This window comes from Solea solea, chromosome 15, assembly GCF_958295425.1.
Source record: "Solea solea chromosome 15, fSolSol10.1, whole genome shotgun sequence".
NCBI classification, from domain to species: Eukaryota; Metazoa; Chordata; class Actinopteri; order Pleuronectiformes; family Soleidae; genus Solea; species Solea solea.
In genome coordinates, this window is record NC_081148.1 from 13,321,050 (window position 1) to 13,342,363 (window position 21,314).

The 21,314-nt window shown below is 38.8% G+C and overlaps 2 protein-coding genes across 2 annotated transcripts in view; one reads left to right on the forward strand and one right to left on the reverse strand.

The window, feature by feature from the left end:
• The window catches only part of cdh23 (cadherin-related 23), a 146,752-nt gene extending 138,491 nt beyond the window's left edge, over positions 1-8,261 (reverse strand). The window contains exons 1-2 of the mRNA XM_058651337.1: positions 8,189-8,261; positions 7,784-7,906 (exon numbers count right to left, since the gene is read on the reverse strand). The gene's annotated coding sequence lies outside the window, so the exon portion shown is untranslated. The remainder of the gene's footprint in view (positions 1-7,783; positions 7,907-8,188) is intronic.
• Positions 8,262-15,899: 7,638 nt separating this feature from the next.
• plpp4 (phospholipid phosphatase 4) overlaps positions 15,900-21,314 on the forward strand; it is a 35,687-nt gene continuing 30,272 nt past the window's right edge. The window contains exon 1 of the mRNA XM_058652403.1: positions 15,900-16,363. Coding sequence (XP_058508386.1) covers positions 16,275-16,363 — 89 coding nt within the window. The 5' untranslated portion in view covers positions 15,900-16,274. The remainder of the gene's footprint in view (positions 16,364-21,314) is intronic.

Here is a 21,314-nt window from a genome sequence, read left to right on the forward strand (position 1 = left end):
AGACAACAAAGGTGGGGTATATGTAAGGATTCACATAAACAAACAAATAAGTAAATAACTGACTTAAAAAAAAAAAATAGACACCTACTCGACTGTTCAGATGCTTTTACTTTGGGTAATCAATGCCAAAAACATTTCCCACTGGCTCCACTTTCCCAGTTTGGCTGAGCTACAAGAATTAAATCGGATGCTCCCATTTCCATATTACTACTTTTACTCATGCTTTCACTAGTTTGCCATTCTTCATTCTTTACCATCTTCACACTTCCACCCTTTCTTGTCCTCCTACCTTGGTCTGCTGCCAGTTCTTACAGGATTGTCCAGTAGCCACTGTATCTGCAATTTATTCCTCCATCCTTCATATTGGGTTTCATTTGAGCCTGTCAGTCAAGGAGTCTGTCAGATATGGACTCTCCATTTCAGTATATTTTTTTCTCTCCTTCCTCCTTGTATTCTGAATGAATTCAGAGAGATTGACACTCAGTAAGGGCAACTGTCAGAGGCATGCTTTCCCCACATAATGCATGAAACCAGCAGCAGTCTCACACATACAAAATAAATGGGAATCTCTTAACTTCAAATATATCCTCAACATCATTTTACAAGACTCACACCCTGTGCACCACATGCATTTTTTTCTTTTCATATAGGTTATTTCGAGAAGAAGCATATCAGTGATTATTCGCAGGGGGACCTCTGTGAGGACGGCAGTGAAGCTGGAACATGGGATTACTGAGGCCAAAATATCCATGCCGCATACATTTGAAGTGGAGTAGTGACAGCATTTACTCACGGACTAAACATGTTTGACAACTCCATCAATAATCTGATCGTACAATATAGCCTTACTCGAGAGGGTGAGAAAAAAGGGGCTGACATATTTCCATACTGATAAAAACAAAGCGATGGTGATGTTCACTTATTTGATCACTCAAATGTGGCACGGGTACCTCTATACTCACTACACACATGATTTGAACAACAAGCTGTGATGATGGCTGATAAAAAAAGTTTGAGGCCACAAGGTTAAAAACAACTTGAAAGAAATGAGGAACAAATACACTATAGTAATAACCAATTCCCATGTATACACTTACATTCAACTACTACTACCACATGTAGAGTACAATTACAGACATTATAGATTTTACAATGATCAACAAGATGTTCAAATGGAGTGGTGTTCCACTTTAACCTCTTGCTGCGTCGCTGCTGCGTTCAAGTGACACATGAATAAATCAGTGGGCACCAAGGCGCTTCCCAGCAGGCACCTCTGGAGTGAGCCGCCCGGGCCACCTGAGATAACACAGTACACCTGACACCTCAGCGTAAGCATGCACACCACCTCACGTTTACTGACCGCTTCATCACTCTGATGAAATAACCTGCGATGGCGCACCAGCAACAGTTGAAGTGGACCATTAAGGCGAGTCAAACGTCACTTGGATGAAGTGTGATCTCAGATGGGAACTCATGATTCCCCCATAATCGGTCCTCCCACTTGCCAATTAGCTCATCATAATTGTCATCCATCATCAATCAACTGCTACTAAAACTCATTATTGTTGCGCAAATCCGTTGGGTAATAACTCACATTGCGCGCAAAAGTGAAGCAGCAGTGAGCGTAAAAAAAAGAAGAAAAAAAAAGTAATGAATTAGAAACTATATGTGAGGTAGAGTACATAACGAAAAACAGTATTTTAGGTCAAAACAATCAGCTGTGCCGCAGCCATCCCTCCAACACTGCGCCGTGTGTCTTAAACTTACAGCATGGTCATATCATTATCATATTTTCCTACCTTCCTCGTCCGTGTCCGTCGCCGGCTGAGCGCCTTTAGATTCGATTGCTTGTCCTGCTGTGATGCGTTACCAAGTATCTGCTGCTTCTCTCCCTCCCTCCCTCGCTACCGTCCCCTCTTTCTCTCTCTCCCCCCTCCGTTACTTTTACTATGTCACCACCACCACCAACGCCCTGCTCTTTCACTTGCCAGTGTCCAGAACTACAACTGCAAAAAGCGACCAAACGCAAGATAAAGCCTCACTTGTGTGAAGCTCCAGCATAATAATGTCCCGTAAAACAGCCACACGCCACTGTTCATAAACGGGCTCAACTCAAACAAGTGCAGCACTCAAAGCAGACACAGCTCCATTGGTTTTAAACGTTGTTCTCAGTTCAAATTTAAATTAAAAAAACAACAACAGAAAAATCACTTCACACAATGACAGCATGTCCGTGAATGTAATCTAAAAAAGAAGAAGACTCTGATTCATTCATGGCATTGTAAATATGATTTAAAAAAATAAATAAATGAATGCTGAAATGTGCAGGCAGAAAAAAAAAAAAAACATCCATGGGTGGAAAAGGGCAGAATTAACTAGGACAAAGATATGTATCAGCAACCCTTAATAAACTTGTAATTAAATAACACTGATTAATTAGAAATTCATTATTCAACCACAGAGGTCATCGATGTGAAGAGCAATAGTCGGTGTGATAGCACCACCCACTGTGTCATAGAGGAATTACATCACAAAGCAACAGCCAGTGTGAGAAATATTGAAGAAATTGTCCAAATTAAATGTCCCTCTTATGATATATAATGCAATTGTAAACTTAATGTGATAGTCTATAACCGAACCAGTTTGTATTGCCTCTTTTTATTTTTCTGCAATTGGCGTTGATTTTATGTGAAGCCAGGCACAATTTTCCACATCATCGTGACCTAATCTAACCCTTTTTATCAGGGTGTCCACTAGCTGCTATCAAGTTTGTTAAATGTAAGCAGTCTTTTGTCATGCTAAGACATTGCTTTAGAATTCAGGGTTTTCTCATTCACAATCTCTGTAGTCTCCGTTAAATTCGCAGAACAGAATGACAAAGATCTTCAATTTTAGATGTTGTGACAGCAATGCACAATCAGATATTTGTATTATTCAGGCGTGTCACATTTTTGCACCTATTTTCTTAGTACTTAGGGTTAGACTTAGACTTAAAGTGCAGTGCAGTGCATCTGTTGCCCCTCTCTAAAATGCATCACAGAGTGAGTCAGAGGCATGGAGCCAACAGGTTTAATCAGCATTGTGTGAACTCATTTGACAATGGTCCATTTATATTTAAAAGTTAAGCATTACAGCTTTAAGCTAATTTTGCAGAATAACGTTTTTGGCCTGCACTCCCACTTTTCATTCAACCATTCATTTGCCACTGGCCTAAAATGCATCCATCATGAGCTATTGGAAACTATCCCCAAACTTGATTACCATTCAGTAACTACTACACTGAGGGATATGCAATACATTTGGACGTCATCAAATCCAACTTTGCATAGATATTCAGGAAAGTGTAAATTATCTCTTACACAAAGAATGTCTGTCAGAGGATGAGCAATTAAACTCTGAATCTAAACGATGCGTCAGCCCCTCAGCCTTAAAAATAAACAATATTATTACTAGCCCTAAAAAAATAGCTGAATATGTACTGTAGGAACATTTCATAAAGAACTAATCTAAATATGATAAACCTATTTCAGAAGCCCTGAAAAATGAGGAGCCCTGAAAACTGAAAAAATCCCCTGGAATTGTCAGGTTAGCCACTGAATTTCATTTGTGCTTTTGGGGATATTATTAAATATATACATTTTGTCAATTAAAATGAAAAAAAGGATTGATTAATGTGATACCTAAACCAAACAAAGTTTCTCTCTGGAGACTGAGAGAAACCAGAGACAAACTGTTTGCACTTGTATTTGCTAGATTAAAAAAAACAAAAACACAATCAGGCTTTCATGTCCAGCCGACATAATAACAATTTAAGATCAATTATAGATTTTCTTGGCTACTCAGTATGTGGAATTGCCAGTAATCATTGTATTTTACGATTTTTCTAAAGCTTACAATACAGAAGAATACCATTTATATTTTAAGCTTTAAAGTTATCTGGATTTGGACAAGTTCAGTTCTATAGTTAAATTTATATACAAAGATAAAAATAGCAATTCAGTCATTTATCCAAGGACCACAAATAGATTCCCTGTAAACAGATCAGTACAATTTTCCACAATCTTATTTCTCATTGCTGTTCAGTTCAGGTACTAAGCAGCCCCAATTTAAGGGGTTTATCCATTTAAAAAAAAAAAAAAAAGAAATCAGGAATTTTTTTAATTTAAAAGATAAACTTGAAATTGAACCATCCATACAGTTGATTCGATTAGTTTTCTAAGGCTTCAGGGCTTCATCTCAAGATAAACAAATGTGAAACCATACTTATAATCGAAACACATTCAAAGTAAAATGAATTAAAGTAATATACAAATCCTAACCAGTATTTTTAATAAATTGGCAGGTCTATATTTTCTATTAACTTCCCATTTCTACATTACATTGTCAAAGTTTTTGTTATATGCATAGTTTATCCCCATATAGGGAACAATGGAAGCATTACTGTTTGCGTAGACAAAAGGCTTTATTTATATACACATTATTCTTTTGATATCAATGGCTTGTTGGTTAGTTATGAGTGATTCATTATTTTTAAATCCTCTCACAAGCAGATAATACAATTATGAGATGAGAGCCGTTACTACAACTGCTGTAATAGTGAAAAGTCATCTTCAATTTCATGAAGCACTGAGAGTAGAACCCATTTTAATGATTAACTGTAACGTGCTGAACAATAAACATTATGTAATGATTTTTTTGATGGTATTGTTTGGCACAGAGTTTCTCAAACCTGGTCCTAGTCTGGTTAGAAGGCATGGCTTTTAACATACAGATTTTGTACTTATAACAATTTAAGAAAAACATCTTAATGTTTTACACAATACTATATATTTGACCAATTGACCTAGAAATATAAAACAAATGCAGTTTTTTAAAAATAGAACCAGAATCTCTTGCACAGGTTCTTCTACTGTACATACTGAAATTAATGTTGGTGTCATCTGAAAAAAAGAAAATCATGCATTGTTTAAAACCAATGGAAATATTGAAATTAGCTTCAAGTCAAATGAAACAAACTTTGAAAAAAATCTTTGGTTACTGTTCTCTTCTCCTTTCTTTAAAATTTTGACCTACACATTTTTATGTTGTATTTTGCCTTTGCAATATTCTCTAGTCACTCAATTCTGAATAAGTAACTGTTACATGCTACATACAAGGAGTATGTATCACAAAAGTTTAAAAAAGAAAACAATTGTCAAGTGAGTTTCCACTCCATCTTCATGCATGAAGATGCATAAACTATAGTAATTCAAGTGATGTTTTGCTGCGCTCTGGTGGATTTTTCCCTTTACTGCATTGAGGAGATGCTCAAATAGCAGGTTTGATTATAGTGTCAATAACAACACATGAATGCAAAGAAGATATGAGGCCATGATTGTTTTGTTTTTTCCCCCTTCAGCCCTTTGTTTGACATGCGAGTGTGTGGATACGTGACATACAGCTACATTTGTTTTCCTTTATATTAATTTAAGGACACATAATGTACAACTATAACATTTATTTCTCATTAAATTAATCCATTGTAAATGTCTTGATAATCAATCAGCTGTTTGGCTCATAAAATGTCAGACAATTGTGAAAAATATAAGTTTGAAGGTTTGTGAAATCTTCAATGTCTTGTCCACAAACAAAAGATATTCAGTTTACTGCCATAAAGGAGAAAATAAACCACAAAATATTCACTTTCACATGGGTGACGTCACAAAACTTGTACTAAATAATTGGTGATTAATAATTAACAGAGAGGAAACTGGTATGTACATTTTGACCCAACATGTTGAATACAGTACTGTATTAGATAGACTTGATGCAAAACCCTACAGGTGCTGTGGAACAACAGCAGTGACAGTCTTGTAAGTTAATTAGAGAGTTAGGCTGAACACATATGTCTTTCTCCATTGTGACACATTTGGTGAACTGCCAAATGATAACTTTAAATAATCCTACATGTCAAGGTAACCTGTCAACATTCCTGTGGTCCCTGTGTGGTAACCTGAATTAAATATAACCATAATGTTATGTAAATGTGTAGGTTAACCCTAACCCTTATTTCGAAGACTTTGGCCAAAATCATTCATTCTTTTTAAACAAATATCATGAATCTTGACATGTGACTGCATTTAGCCACAAGCACCACGAGGTGGAAGCAAACCTGTAGCCACTGAGAAGAGTGAAGCCCCAGCACATTTGGGCACCTGCTCTACCAGGTGAGCTGTAGGTCACCACATGTGTAAATGAGGAAAATGTTAATGAAGAGCATACTCCGTGTAGGTGTCACAGTGGACTCAAAACAGCCAATTATCAGTAAATGAAATGCATCTCTTGTGAATGTTATTAATTAGCTTCACCAGTGGTTTTCCTGCTCCGGCATCAATTTGTCAGCTGTAAAATCGGCTCATTGCCAATGAGACCATTTGCATTATGCCATCTTTAAATGTTCCCAAAAATATGTGGCATTTACATTTCCTGTAAATATAAATACTACTGCTTGCCAATGTCCACACTTGCTCTGGAAATACATTGCTCATAATGATTCTCACATCTGCAACCCCTTCTACCACAACTCCATGGCAGTGTCAGAAACTTTGTATGATGCTAATTGGCGATAACCACACAAACTATGAACCAAATACTGTTAAGAAGATTTGAAGAAGTTTGCTTGTTTGACAAGTGATATTTAGATTTGGTGCCAAATTATCACTTCACAATCACTTATCACAATCATTAATATTCCCCCCGAAAGATTACAAGGCTGGACATGCATAAATATCAAACAGTTCCCTCATTTTCAGTCCCGTTCTGTTTTGAGCAATGTGGTAGTTTACTAATGACTTCCCAGCTGTCAATTCGAAGAGAAGCTGGCGCCAAAACATGCAGGAGGAGGGTAAAGAAATCTCAGCCTTTTACACTGGCACTGCCACTGTAGTTTCCCTTGGCAGACATGAAAACCTTGACAATATCTGGCATCCAGCAATGTGCACCCTTCTTTTAGTGACAGTTACCTAACACCTTTGGAAGGACTCACTACAGGACCATGCCAAGTAGCACCAGGTGTAAAATATCCTTCCCCGTGTCCCATTATTCTTCTCTGCAGAGCCGCTGAAAGTCAGACTGTGCTCAGCAAGTACAAACATGATTGTTGGTTACAACGTGACAGGTGAAAACTCCAAACGCAAGACTGACTCAGAAGGAAACGTGCAGGTAAATAATAAAAATAATGACAGAATTTTCTTCAGTCGTCTTGGTTTTAATGTAAATACGGCATTACTTAAAAAAGGGACAGTGAAACAGAATAGACCCTTCCTAAAACTTACTGGTAGAAAAAGTTTCTTGGACTCGCATTAGTTTAATAAAAGTTGCTCTTTGAAAACATGTAGAAACCAAGTCAAAGAAAAAGTCACTTTTAAACTATTTCAATGCCTTTATTGTAGTGACATTTAAGTTCAACTGTTGAGAAACATCATGCACCGATGCATTTTGGCCTCTGTTTGACACTCCAATGAAGGCTTGAAGTCTAAACATGTTTTAATAGTTTAAAGAGAGTTCCTTGGAGCTTTTGTTTGACATAAACCCTTCCTTAAATACATTAATAAAACCATAGACTTGTTTTGGTCTGAGTTGCTATAAAAATGCCACACTTTGTACAAGAGGTAGACAATATGAAAACCAAACATGCGTCATCATAACAGTGAAGTGGCAGTAATTGTTTCATGAATGTGAATGTTTGTATTGTTTATACAAAACAAACCATAAAACATTTGATAGAAAAAAAAAATGTTCTCACCTGTAATGTTTTCGTTATTACTGCGTGTGGAGGAAAATAATAAGGGGATAACAAGATGATGGATAAGAAGGGAGTGGGAGACGCTGCCTCTGGGTTTCACAGTGAGGAGACTTGGTGTTTCTGCTGAAGAGAAAAAACAGCTTCGCTAAATTAACAATGAACCACGAGAAAGGCTTTTAATACACTCACGTGAAAACCCTTTTCACCCAAACGATAATACACCAAGCAAATACATTAGCATGTCGACAGGAGATGCTAAAACCAGGGATAATGACCAACTGAAGCTATCCTCTACCTCGACCTTTTCGAAAGAAAGCAACGGTTATATTCCCTTTAATTTCGACCATGACACAACACTCAATACAGCAAAGGAAAAACATGTCATGTCCAGCGACCACGTCTTACCTTTAGTGTTACATCACCATAACTTAAGTTTCAGCCACTAACTCTGCGACATCGCTCGACAGCGTGTCTGTTTAAATTTGAGATGCTTATCGGAAGCTCCCCATGTTTAGTCTTCCAGGTCAAAGTTCACCTGTGCGTGAGCCCCACGCCCAACGGTTCAAATCAGGTGTCAACTATTCAGATTGACCATATATGGGCCGCTGCTGGGGCGTCACAGGTGCACCGGAACCGACCATTAGCTACAAAACGTGACGCTACTCAACTTCAAGTTTTCAAGCCTTTTTTGAACATTTAATCGCCATGTTTTACTGTCTGGAATTACATTTACATCTCGAAGTATAGACTTAGATGTACCTACCCCATTCCTATTATACACCCATCACCAAATATTTACATATGTACAGTATTTTATACAACACAAGAATATGTCTGGCCTCTAACACGACCATTGCCATTACCGTCCTGGATTAAACTGCTGTTCTTCATCCTGATATTTATTTAAAATTTGTATTTTGTATATTCGTTTAAACGGATTTATGCTTTTATTAATATTTTACACTGTTTCACAATTTAACCTTGTAACCTTGATTGTAGTTGTAGATATCTGTGACGTCATTCTTAATAGTCAAAGCAATTTTACTCATCAGAATGACGTCACTTTCTGACACCATGACTATGTCGGATATTCTTATTATTAGAAGAAGAAGGTGGAAATTGAATTGCTTCCATCACTCTGTTCATGAGTAAGACATCACATGTTATTTCTATATAGATAGTGACATTATTCATATATAGAGTGGATATCTGTGTGGCATAGTAAAGGCAAAAGATACACTCTAATAATTTTTGGCATATTATTTTCCATCTGGAGGATTTTAATGTAAAATGGGAGGGAGTTTATAGGAGGAATCTATATCAGAGGACTTGTAATAGAAATAAATTACTCTTTATATACTTTATTTGGTATAACTTTTCCACCTTATCTGTGCTGCCTCTGTAAATAAACCAAGCACAAAGAAATTCACAGGTAATACCGGTGATAATGCTGCAATGTCATGTCTGTAAACAAATTTTGAACCTTGAAACTTTAGAGTGAATTGATCTCATACATCCTGTAAAGCAACTTCAGATTTTGAAGTACCTTTGAAACTGATGAAGTTTGTCTGAGCATTTTAGAAAATGCATCACCTTTATAAGCGTGAAGGGCACTAACGTGATACTGCTCTTTGAAAAGTGAAGTGCGTGACACCACCACGCAGCAGGAGAGTAATACATCTGCGTTGATTTTTGACAGACTTGGATGTGATAACAGATGGCAGGTTGAGCTCTCATGAATATCAAGGAGCAGGACGGACGTTGGCTTGTTTCTTCAAAATCACATTAAAAGTAAATTACTGGGAGCATTCTGGCATCGAAGAAGAAATTGTAATTTTCTCAAAGGAGAGAACAACAGACAGGATAGCTGTCTGATTTTATCCTCACCCTTCCTCTCTTCCTTTACTTAATTGCACTTGCTCTGGCAACCCATTCTCATTGAGTTTTACGACCACTTGGGACATCTCAGCTACACAGTATTGTTTTTAATTTGCTCTTTGTCTTACCTTTTATGTGTGTGTGTGTGTGTGTGTGTGTGTGTAAGATGCAGCTCTGATAAAACACTTTAGACCACTAGAATGCTGGAGTTATGATTATCAGCTGCATTTAATTTTTATTTCTTCCATCACAACACATGTTACACTATGTGTAAGTGCATTATCTTGCTTTAACCCCTTTACATTAGTTTGTTTGTAGTATATGTAATTTTTTATGACATAATATACAGATCTAATGCCGATAACTACGGCATAACACAAGACACTGTCATACATTGCTGCTCGCAGATAGATAATCAGGGCTTGAAGCAACAATTTGCCTCCGACTGGTTGAAGGTAACGACAGTGCCACTACTGACCTTTAACAGAGATGTGGGGAAAAAAAATCACTGAAATTAAATAGTTAAGGATTTAAGTCTTGAGCTGTTCAGTGGATTACAGAATCAGATCTTTCATGTTTCCTCCACAGCTTGACTCCTAATACAGTTTAAGTGAAAACAGGAGACAATGGCCCATTTATACCAATTGTAATCACTCATTTCCCAAAGCACTTCACTGTGGTGCTCATAAATTATGCCACATTCTTTTTTCATCCCGTTTGATTGGTTTTCTCTCTTCTCCTTAATGAGAAGTCAGGTTTTTTTTTTTTCTATTATCAAAATGACGCATTTAGACTTCAAACAGAGTATGGAAATCACATTAGAGCATGTTTAGTTACCATCTCTAGCCTATTATGAATTTATGGTCATGGACGTATATAATGCAGCAGTTTTTCACGTTGAATGTAAAGAGTCACCTAAATCATTCAGTAGAGTTTCAAGTCAATGAGAAAGTGCAAAACATAACACCCATACATGTATTTCCAGTTTTTCTGTCTATCTGGTGTTGATTGAAATAGTGTTATTATCCCCCAGTGTGACCCTGTCTCCTTGTGTTTCCTTAATTGGTTTAAAAGGTGATTGTTTGCCTCGATCACAGTCCTTGATGGTTTGTTGATAGTTTTATGCCCAGGATAAATGGTGAGTGTACAAAGATGTAAATCTCAGTCTCCACTCCAGCCTTGGGTCACATTGTGCGAGGAGGGGCTGAGATTTACATCCTCAGGCCTGTGTAGTTAAGTTTACAGAAGAAAAACATGTCAGAGGAGGTCAGAGAACGATGAGGTTTGTATTAAACATCCATGTCTCCTATAAATTACATTTATCTGGCCCTTTATACATACAGTAAATATGTTTCATAAGTAGGGCTGGGCTTTCTAATGTGCTGTATATGAGACAGTGGATACTTGGTTGCCACATGTTTTTACTTGAGAGGTGTCAAGTAAATAGTCGGATATTAACTCAATAAATACTGTAAGCCCAGCCCAAGGTATCTATATTATCCCCAAGGGGAAATGTGTTGTATAACCAACACTGCCCACATGCAGTCAAACCAAGCAATAAAATAGATTTAATAACAAATACTATCACAGTGAATTGTTTTAAAAGGCAGATGGCAGCAGCGATAAATTACTTTTTAAATCCATTAGTTCTACATCTTGGCAGATTGTATCTGTGAACAGATGGAAGCAACAAAAAGTCACCATACACGGGCTGACAAGAATCATCCAAGTTCGATTTGGCCTTTTTTTTATTTATTTATTTATTTTATTTTTTAAATCCTGACCACACACTTGGGATGAAGGTCATTCAAGGTCGTGCCAGCAATTTTGCCACACTGATATTCATTTCTGAGGTTAAGTGGACCCACATGAGCAGATTAAACAGAAGTTAGAACACGTTCAATAAAACAAGAAGGAAACATTTCCATAAAAGTACCTTTTGGCCTCGTACCTCGATGTCTGCCTGCGACGTACACAAACACATCGCAGGTGCATCTGATCTCTGACATGATTTATGTCTGTTAATGATATTCAGCAATTTAGCACAATATCCAGGGTGTCAGTATCTACTAAAATGTTTCTTTTCAACAATCAGTCCTCTTATCTATTTGTTTAGTTATTGCTTTATTCATTTTTTTTTCTTGCTGTATTTAACTTTAAAGCTTACAAATAAACTGTTGGACAGTTTTACACATAGCATCAATATCAGGCTCAAAGCTCACCTTTTTAATTAACCTTATATCAGTTTTTTAAACTATATGCACAATCTAGTGGTTAACATATATAACTGCATGAGACAAAAAAAGCCTCATACCATATGGGTTTTATGACACATGGAGTGTTGTTTACGTTATAGTATACAGTATAGGATGTTTCCATCTGTTGGGCGAACATAATATAGTCTTGCCAATTCATTTTCTGTGGCTCCAGGACAGTTGTACAATCTGGAGGACGGTTAATGACCGTGCAAAGTTATTTGTGCTGCTTTACCAGCTCAACAGCCTGAAATCTATTTTAATCTATTAGGTTTTGGACAAAATGTCCATGAAGGATGGTTTGCAGCAGTCTGAACCCTGCCACTCCACAGCCACAGTCAGAGTCATATCACTGAGAGAGATCGATGCATTTTCTTATGCAACAAGAAAGTAGGCTGCATCTCAAGACTAAATCAATATGTTTCCTCTTGCCCTTATTTGAAGTCTGGGTTTATCTCTGCAGAACCTGAGCCAATCAACAGGAGAGAAGTCACACACGTGCCGTGTGTAAATGTAGTTGATGAATGCATGAATCAGACCAGCATTGATTTCTCTTAATAGCTTAATAAGTCTCCCTATTTTGCTCGAAGACCAGTTGACGTATAGTCACACACAAGTGAAGCCATTTCTGCTGTTTCTGTCCAAGAACTCGATTTTCAATAAGTAAAATAAAGGAGATGACTCACTGACGTATAAAACCACTATATGCCCTTCCCTAATCATGTTGCACTTTAATATTTTGCCGCTGTGTGTCATTTGCAAAGGCAAACTAATTGCTGACATTAATTATTCATTTTGCTGATGATATTAGCACTAATAAGTGTGATGATAATTGGATTAGTCAAGCTGTATTAGGCACAGAGAACCAGAACAAGGTAGTGAGAACACTAAAATATGGAGAATAGAATTAAAAAAGCATCCCTTTAGATATAGAATTGTTGAAAAAATCTTTGTACCACCAAATCACCCAATTGTATCCATGTATATTTCCATATCTTTGATGTGATACTGCCACATTACGGATTTCTCATACCTTACATGGCTGGATGATTCATACTCATCTTATGTTTAATGTATCCAGGTTTTGAGGGGAAAAAAGTAGGACACTCAAAACATTCCACGATCTCTCTCTTCTTTTTTTTTTTCCACCAACAGCCAAATAACTGTAGCCCAGTGGGCAGTGAGCAGGAACCAGTCAGACCCAAAACCATGTGTATGTCAAAACCATGTCTCACTCCTGCCAATCAATAAAGTTGAGTGTTGGATCCAGAGGAAAATCTCCCCACAGTATGCCTCACAATTTTAAAGTAGAGCTTGTGGCAGCTGACAATTTAATCCTAACGTGGTCTGGTCTCATTTGACATTAAACAACCAGGTATCTAGCACTAAATGCCAAGTGCTTAATCTAAATAATTCTTCGGATCATGATATGCTATTGATTCTGTGTCACCATGAACCATAAACCGCTCAATATCTTATGGGAATCCTTATTAAAAATGTATCCCGAACCAAATTGTTCACATGAAGCAAACTCAGGTTGTTTCATAGCAGAGAATTTGGATCGAAATGGTGTATTGATTGCTTCTTGCTCTTTGCTGTAGGTCCACTCATGGGTGGATCACTCACTAAGTCCACTCACTGGTCACGACTGAATGATGCCAAAATAAAACATACAGTCATAGGCTGAAGTTTGCATAGGCAGCTTTCCCTTTGCCAATACCAAACCTTTTTAAACCGTACTGTATGTAGTGACATCAGCAGAACAGATTACAAGTTATAAAAAACTAGAACGTTGGCTCAGATTGTGCTACTTTTTGAACAAATCTCATGTTCAGTATTGAAAGAACCCTGTCATCTGACGTTTCCATAATTCACAAAACACCAAGTTGATGAAGGCAATAAAATAATGACAAAATACGTTTTGGATGACTACTTTTTGGATTCAGCATGTCAGGATGAGGCATTGGAGACTTATACCGTAACTCTCCTTTTCAGGGACATGGTTGTCACTCCTAGCCAGAAACCTGAGTCAAAATTCCTCATTTCATCTCACTTCATCATAATCCTCCCAAAAATACACGCGTGATGAAGGAACAACTATGAATCCTATTTAACCACGGATGCAGTCGTCAGCAGAAAAGTTTTGTTATCGCACAGTGGCTTAATACAACTGCACCAAACCTTTACAACCCCTCAGGTACAGTAGCTCAGCATCTAAAATCCCAGCCCATGTTCTGCTATAACCATGAACGTGGAATGTTTTCTTGTAAAAAATGCATCCAAAAGAGCAGTGCGACGTCCAATAAAGTCGAGAATTCAGGGAGCAATATCCCAATCTCTCTAAAGGATGATGAGTCACTGTGAAGCAGAGAGGATCATCTCCAGTGCACTTTCCCTCATACCCTTGGAGGTGATTAGGCGCACTCTGTAATGATGCATTTAAGTTTGATTTACTGAAGAACAACCTACTAGAGTGTGCCATATATCTACATTTTACAGTATAACCTCAACCTCAGGGACCATAACTTGGAATATACTCTGAAGGAAACAGAAATAAAAATATGCTTCAAGGAAATGTGAATATGAAAATGCTAATTACAATTAGACTAGATAAAAATGACTAAATAGAATTTTTACACCATTGCACATGGATCATAAACAGTTAGAACAAAGTCATATATTTCTCTTTCTCTCTAATAACTGTTGTATGTGATCATTTCTGTGAAGTTTCACAGTCATCCAGGTCATATCATCTTCTGGACTTAGCTCCGGGCATCTGGACTTGTTTATGTACCAGGTTTTGGAAAGCCTCCCTGACCGGAGTAAATCAAGAGTACAGTGATGCTGTGAGTTAAAATAGTTTTGATAGCTTGTAATAAACATGCCACACTCTGTAAAACCTGAAAAGTCCAATGATTGCCAGAAAGCTTTGAATCCAGCTCTCACCTCCTAACCTGCCACCATTTCACTTCTCCCCTGTGTGTGGATCTGAAGTTGGCACAGACTTCTGACACATTACCAAGAACTCTTCTGTGCGAAACCAAAGCCAGAATAAAACCTCCATTGTGTGTCTGTGCACGCGCCAATGCATGTGCACATTTATTAAAGCTATCTTTGTACTATGTCGCTTGGATACTGCGCAAAACACGGAGAATCATTTTGCACACGCAGCCACTTTAGTTTGTCAGGTCTGTGACCTAGAAAAGCAGCATCAATATTTTCAAGGTCAGGGACCTTCTTCAATGATGGTCCTGTCCTTTGCCACACATTGAGTATGTTGGACTCTCTATGCACTGACAATTACACACATCTTGGACCGACAGGTTACGCTAAGCCAGCTTTACAAGACATCAAATATTCATCTATGTCTAGGAAGCGCTGGCCAGGTTTCCCTGCCCGCAGGTGTGTGCTGCTGCTGCTGCCTCTGCTCCTTTATCACTGTCTGGCTACACAGGCCCAGAGATGCTAGACTCTTTGTAGTGGTGAGATTGGAGAATATGAGGAAGGGCCAAGAGAGAACACAGCTCCCCCTCAGCTATGGCCTTCCTTTGGCACAGTAATGTAATATCATGTGTCGGGCAAAGTGTTGAGTCTAATGCTTGCGTTGATGGATTAGTTCCAGCCGCCGTTCAACAATAGTGGCGATGAACCCCATTCGTCCAGGCTGCACCAGCAGGGTGGTTCTCTGCTCCGTGAATGTCACATTTACTTTTGTGTGTTTCATTATTCATGGGGAATTATTTGTTCAGCAGCAATGTCTTGTGACTTAGGAGTAGACTATAGGGAACTCAGTTGATTTCAGTGCTGCATTTGTGCACAACAGAGCTGAACTCATTCATCTGGACCTGAGTGGGGTTCCAGAAACTTCTCTGAAACCCATTTGATTCTCTTCCAAGTGAAAGTGAAACAGAGGGGTGAGAGAGTATCTCTCTCTCTCTCGCTCTCTCTCTCGCTCTCCCTCTACTTTGCTGTGTTCCTTCACTTTCCCTCTCTTTGGGTCACAAAACTCCAACCCAGTTCCCACTTTGTGTAATTGGTTGATGGAGCGGTGGAGAAGACTTTGACTCGACACAGGAGCAGGTTGCCAGCGTCACAGTTCCAATAAAGAAAATCCCCCGAGGGACGAGAAAGAGAGGGAGTGGAGTAGAGACAGGCAAAGGCGAGGAAGAGAGGGAAGACTGCTTCAGTTCTTCAGCTGACCGAGTCGCGATGGAAGCGCACGGCATGTGTGATTAGGGAGCACCGCGTCTGGAAGCGCTCGCTGTGGGAACGTGGGATACAGAGTGAAGATCCTTCAGAACTGACCGGTGCCAATTTGTTTTTGTTTACATCGTCATTTAGCGGATTATCTGAGAATCATGAACGTGCCGCCCCCCGACCGCAGGAAAAACGTGCGAGAACTGGCTCTGGAAATTGGCATTCGAGTTCTGCTTTTCGGAGTTTTTGTGTAAGTACAGCTTTCACTGGTTGACTTTTCTGTTCTCCTGAAAGAAAAAAAAAAAAAGATAATCTAGTCCGGCATCGTCCTGTCGTCACCATGACAGGCTATTCGGTCCAACGACCGATGTTATGCATGTGTGCCTCTCAGGGCATTTAGACAGAGAACCGCTGTATTGAAGTCATTTTGCCGCGGCGTGTCCCTGCTGAACCGCAGTTCAGCACCATGGACAGATCCCTACGAACAGAGGACGCATGCGGCGTTAACAGGTTGCAAGAAGCAAGTTGAATAGCATTTGACTTCATGGCATGAATCCTCATATGTCGTGTGTCACCATTACTTACTGACACCTGGGGAATACCCACGTGATGTGCTTCCTTCAGTCCATATTTACTGAGACAAAAGACAATTATAAATTGTTCTAGACTGCAGGTTTGATGTGATCCTGTAAAACAACATCAGGTCCCGTTTGCATAAATGACTTGTTGTGTTTTTTGTTTAAAAAGAAAAAAACAAGCTTCTGTGATTTGTTAGTTTGCAGAAAAAAACTGCCATTCATTTTTGCTGCATGTGTTGAAAGGAGTTACAGAGCCAAGAAGAGGATGATGTTGCATATTCACACGGGCAAACTCGAGTGGAGGCATCTGAATGAAGGGGAAAGAATGAGGTGTCTTTGTGTGTTTGAGTGTGAGAGTCTGCGGTGATTCATATTTCTTGTTAATTTGTGTTATGTGTCTCGGCTCAAGGCCAAACTGAATGAGAAAAGAAACAAACAATAAAACTATTTCACACATATCACCAGCTAACTGCAGTCGCAAAGTCCTTGATCATCGCAGTGAAGTCTACACACACACACACACACACAACTAAGATCGAATAATAATCCTTGTCTGCAGCCTTTAATTTACTGACAGAAATACTATGATTGGGTCACACAATTACATGTTTAGACGTCCTATACTGTATGTGATCTTATGCAAACTGAGTACATGCAACGCTGAATGATCCGAATAAAAAGCATTAAGACATTTTTTGCATTTATTGCATCTGTAACAGGATAGAGATAAATACTGGCTTAACAAAGAGCTTTGGGTTTACAGCAGGAGGATTTGGTCTGATATAGTTTTTTGGCAGCAGCAGTAATTGTTGAGTAAGCTTTATGTTCAGCAGATCAGAGTCACTGGCCCTCTGGCCCTGAAAAGCGGCTGTTCCATGTCTCACCTTGAAGCCAGTGGTGAAAGAGAGGAGGATTGTGGTAAAAGAAAAAGAAAGAAAAGAAAGGATCTACTGTTTTCTTTACTGGATATATGTGAAGGACGGTTTCAATCTGGAGCATTACTATGCTCTCATGTTTCATCTTGGGAAGTAAATGTTTTATAGCGTGAATGAATGGGCTCTTGTGAATGCATCAAATAAGTAGCTGTGGTCTGTATGCATGGGAGTCTGATTTGGCAAATGCAGACTTTACCAAAAACACATTTTACACAATTTATATCTCTGTGCTAAACCTGTTGCCATGATTTTCAGTGCAGCAGACACGGTAGCGACGGTATAGCTCAGTGGTAGAGTGAGTTACCAGTCAACTTCAAGGTAGTGGGTTTGATTCTCGGCTCCGCAAGTCCTTGGGCAAGACGCTTAACCCCATGTTGCCAGCAGCGTGTGAATGGGTATGAAAGATGAGTGATAGAAGATGCACTGTGTGAATGGGTGAATGGCAAAACTGTAGTGTAATAAAGACTAGAAAAGTGCTATATAAATACAAACCACTACATTTGATTTGTTTATGGGGAGAAATTCTACACCATGATTTCACGGCTTTGCTCAAATGTAAATCTTTGGCTAATTAGTTTTCATGCACCCTCATTTGTCAAACTGGGTGTTTTGTCAACCCATGATCCAAACAGACGAAAGCAAAAGGTTTAATCTAAATGTAAATAGATATCTGACTTTTTAAAAAAAGAGGGAACAACAAGAGTGGACAGTTGAATCAGAAAAGAAAAGGTCATGTTTTATGCAGCGAGCTGCTTATCCTCGACAGAGAAGATAATGAGACATGTGCTGTTTTACTTCCGTTGTAATCTAGAGCACAACAAGCAGGAGCTTTGACAAACACCGAGAAGTAATTTCTTCCTTGAGTGGTCGTGTTAGATCATGTCCTCAATCAATCAGCACAAGCTCAAGACTTCACGTTTCTTTGCATTTGTCCCAAAGTTCCTAGTTGGGCGTTAAAAATAGAGCAGAGAAATTCTAGTAAATTTTTTAGAATACTCTTCTCTTCTGTTCGGTGCAGAGGAGAAGACAAAACAAGGAGGACACACAAGCATGGAAAAGACAGATGTGGATAAGCTGAAGGGCAGTGAGGGAGCGCCGCATGAATTTGAGACTTTTCAGATTAAGACCTGAGGCAGAGCAAACAAAGACACACAAAAAAAACCACTCTTATCAACACAATCTGAAAGCTGCTCGATGCTGTTTTATGAGCTGATAACAAAATGGAAAATATTTGTTTGTGCTAAGACCAACAATTTGCAGGGACTCATTGTGATAAAGCAGGAATCTTTTATTATTGTCATTGGTGTATGCCAGAATATACAATGTGTGGTGCTCATTGGGGATCTTTTTTTTTTTAGTAATCATAGTCAAATGAGGTTGACAGTGTGTGGCATAAAACATTCATCCCACATTATTTGGCTCACTCACTTATGGGAGCAGTCCGGGGAGGTTGTGTTGGCATGGCTTTGAAAGACTTGTGATATGTCAGGAAGAGGCTGAATGTCAAGCATTAGTCTGTTTAAGAACAAGCTGTTGTGCTTTTGTTTTCGGGAGATAATGGTCTCCAAATAGTATATTAAATGTAATTTAGGTTTTGTTACTGTTTTTGGATTGAATGTGTAATGCTAAAGATTTTTTTTGTCCGTCCTGTTTATCTGGCAACCCAAAGATGACTATGGTACAAAACACCTGCACATTATTAGAAATGAAACAGTAGCAACAAGGTCATATGAATTTATTAAAGAAACAATCGCAAACCATAATTTGATTCAATGACTTTATTTGATTTTTTCCCGCTAAAGAGGCCTCCGTGGAGATGGTTGCTAAGGCGTTAGAGGTGCACAGCCCTCCGCCTGCAGCTCTTCACAACAGCTTACTCTGGCTGCTCCATTAGCTACTCGATTGCAAACTAACAAGACTATAGGTCAGACCTGTTATAAAGTATAACTGTTGCAAACCACAATAGAATTTGAAAACTATAGCTCAGGTCTGCATGAAAAAAGCCACTATCTCCATCATTCCGTCATGCAGCAGTCGGCAGAGCAGTGGTGTTTATCACTTAGTGAGTCAGTGACAGACATTTACATTTAGAGGGCTACACCTGCCGTGCTCAGGAATCACGTTTCAGCCTGACACACATCTAGAGTCATTTACCATTTTGTTTACCTTTTTTTTAACATTATTCTCTGTTTGCATTTTCTCATGTCGGCATCAGAGGTGCTGAATCGTAGGTCATTCAATCTGCAACCCTCGTCATCTCGGAGCTGAGGGGGAAAAAAATGTACTTTACAGCCTTCACAAAAGCCCTGTGATGGACTGGCGACCTGTCCAGCATTTTGGCCCACAGTATGTCAGCTGGGATTCGCACCAGCGCCCCCCGCGACCTTCATGTGGAGGAGAAAGCAGGAGAAGACGAGTGAGTGAGTGAGTGAGTGAGTGAGGCTCCAGGTTTGATCTTATCATTTAAAACTGATCAGAGAAAGTGTGTGACCTCCAGGATTTGTTACTTTACCATGAAAAATCAATATGTATGGCGTACGTAAGAAGTCGATGGAAAAACGACGGATTGTTAATGTGAGCAAAAGGCAGATGGAAGAGTGCTGTGAAGAAAGGATGAGCAGACAGAAGAGAACAGAGGTATTTGTGTTTAGCGGAAGAGGAGGTGACAGGAAAGTGTTGATCAGCTCGTGCTGTAGGGGATGTCGCAGAACTAACTGTGATTCCAATGACAGCAAAGGCAGCTGACTATCACGCCAAGAGCAGGGGACTCCTGACAGCTCATTCTGTCACTGCCCTGAGCTATTTCTCCCTCCACAATCATTTCATCAGCTCATTATGTTTCGCTCTCCCTTCTGTCATCTCTCCAACTCCAACCTTCCATGGGCACCTCTCTGTCCTTGTTTTTTTTTTTTTTTAAATCATGTTTTTCTTGAATACTGCAACTGTTCTGTCCATCATCGAGTCCATTAGGTTTTTAAAGTTTTACTGCAAGCACTGACGGGAGAATGAGAAGCAAATATTGCGCAGGAATATGTATATACATATATATATATATATATGTATATGCAACATACATTTATTAAAATTGGCAACTTGTTTAAATCAGTGATCATACGTCTCAACCCAGCAGAGCCCACTTCTGGCAAGTGCAACAGATTTGTTGTCATGGCAATGAGAATACAGGGCGTGTGCCATCAGTAGGCATACCACGACCTTCATTGTCATGGTGGCAATAAAAAGCACACTTGATGTTTTCTAAAGAAAACCCAAGCAACTGTCTTTGGTTAAGATTAAAAACAAAAACAGATCATGGTTCAAGGACTTATATTATGGTATAAGAGAGCGGCAGTGTTCCCCTACTGTGACCTGACTTCCTTTTTTTGGGACTATGCATTTTTTTGCTGCCAAATATTTACATATATCTGAATGTAACTATTATTAACAGCTTCTGTTACATCTTTTTTATCTTGATGTGTGCTTACTGTATTCACTGTACAAGGCAAATGTAGTAAATAAATTAACAATTTATGCTATTTTGGAGAATAACAGTCCTCTTTCCAAAGTATTACATCTATATCCCTCATTATAAAATCAAATTATGAAAATTACACTGTTATGCTTACAGGGTACATTTTAAAACAGTCATTAGGACTAAAGTGGAGCAAGGACTGTGCTGATGCTGTGAAGC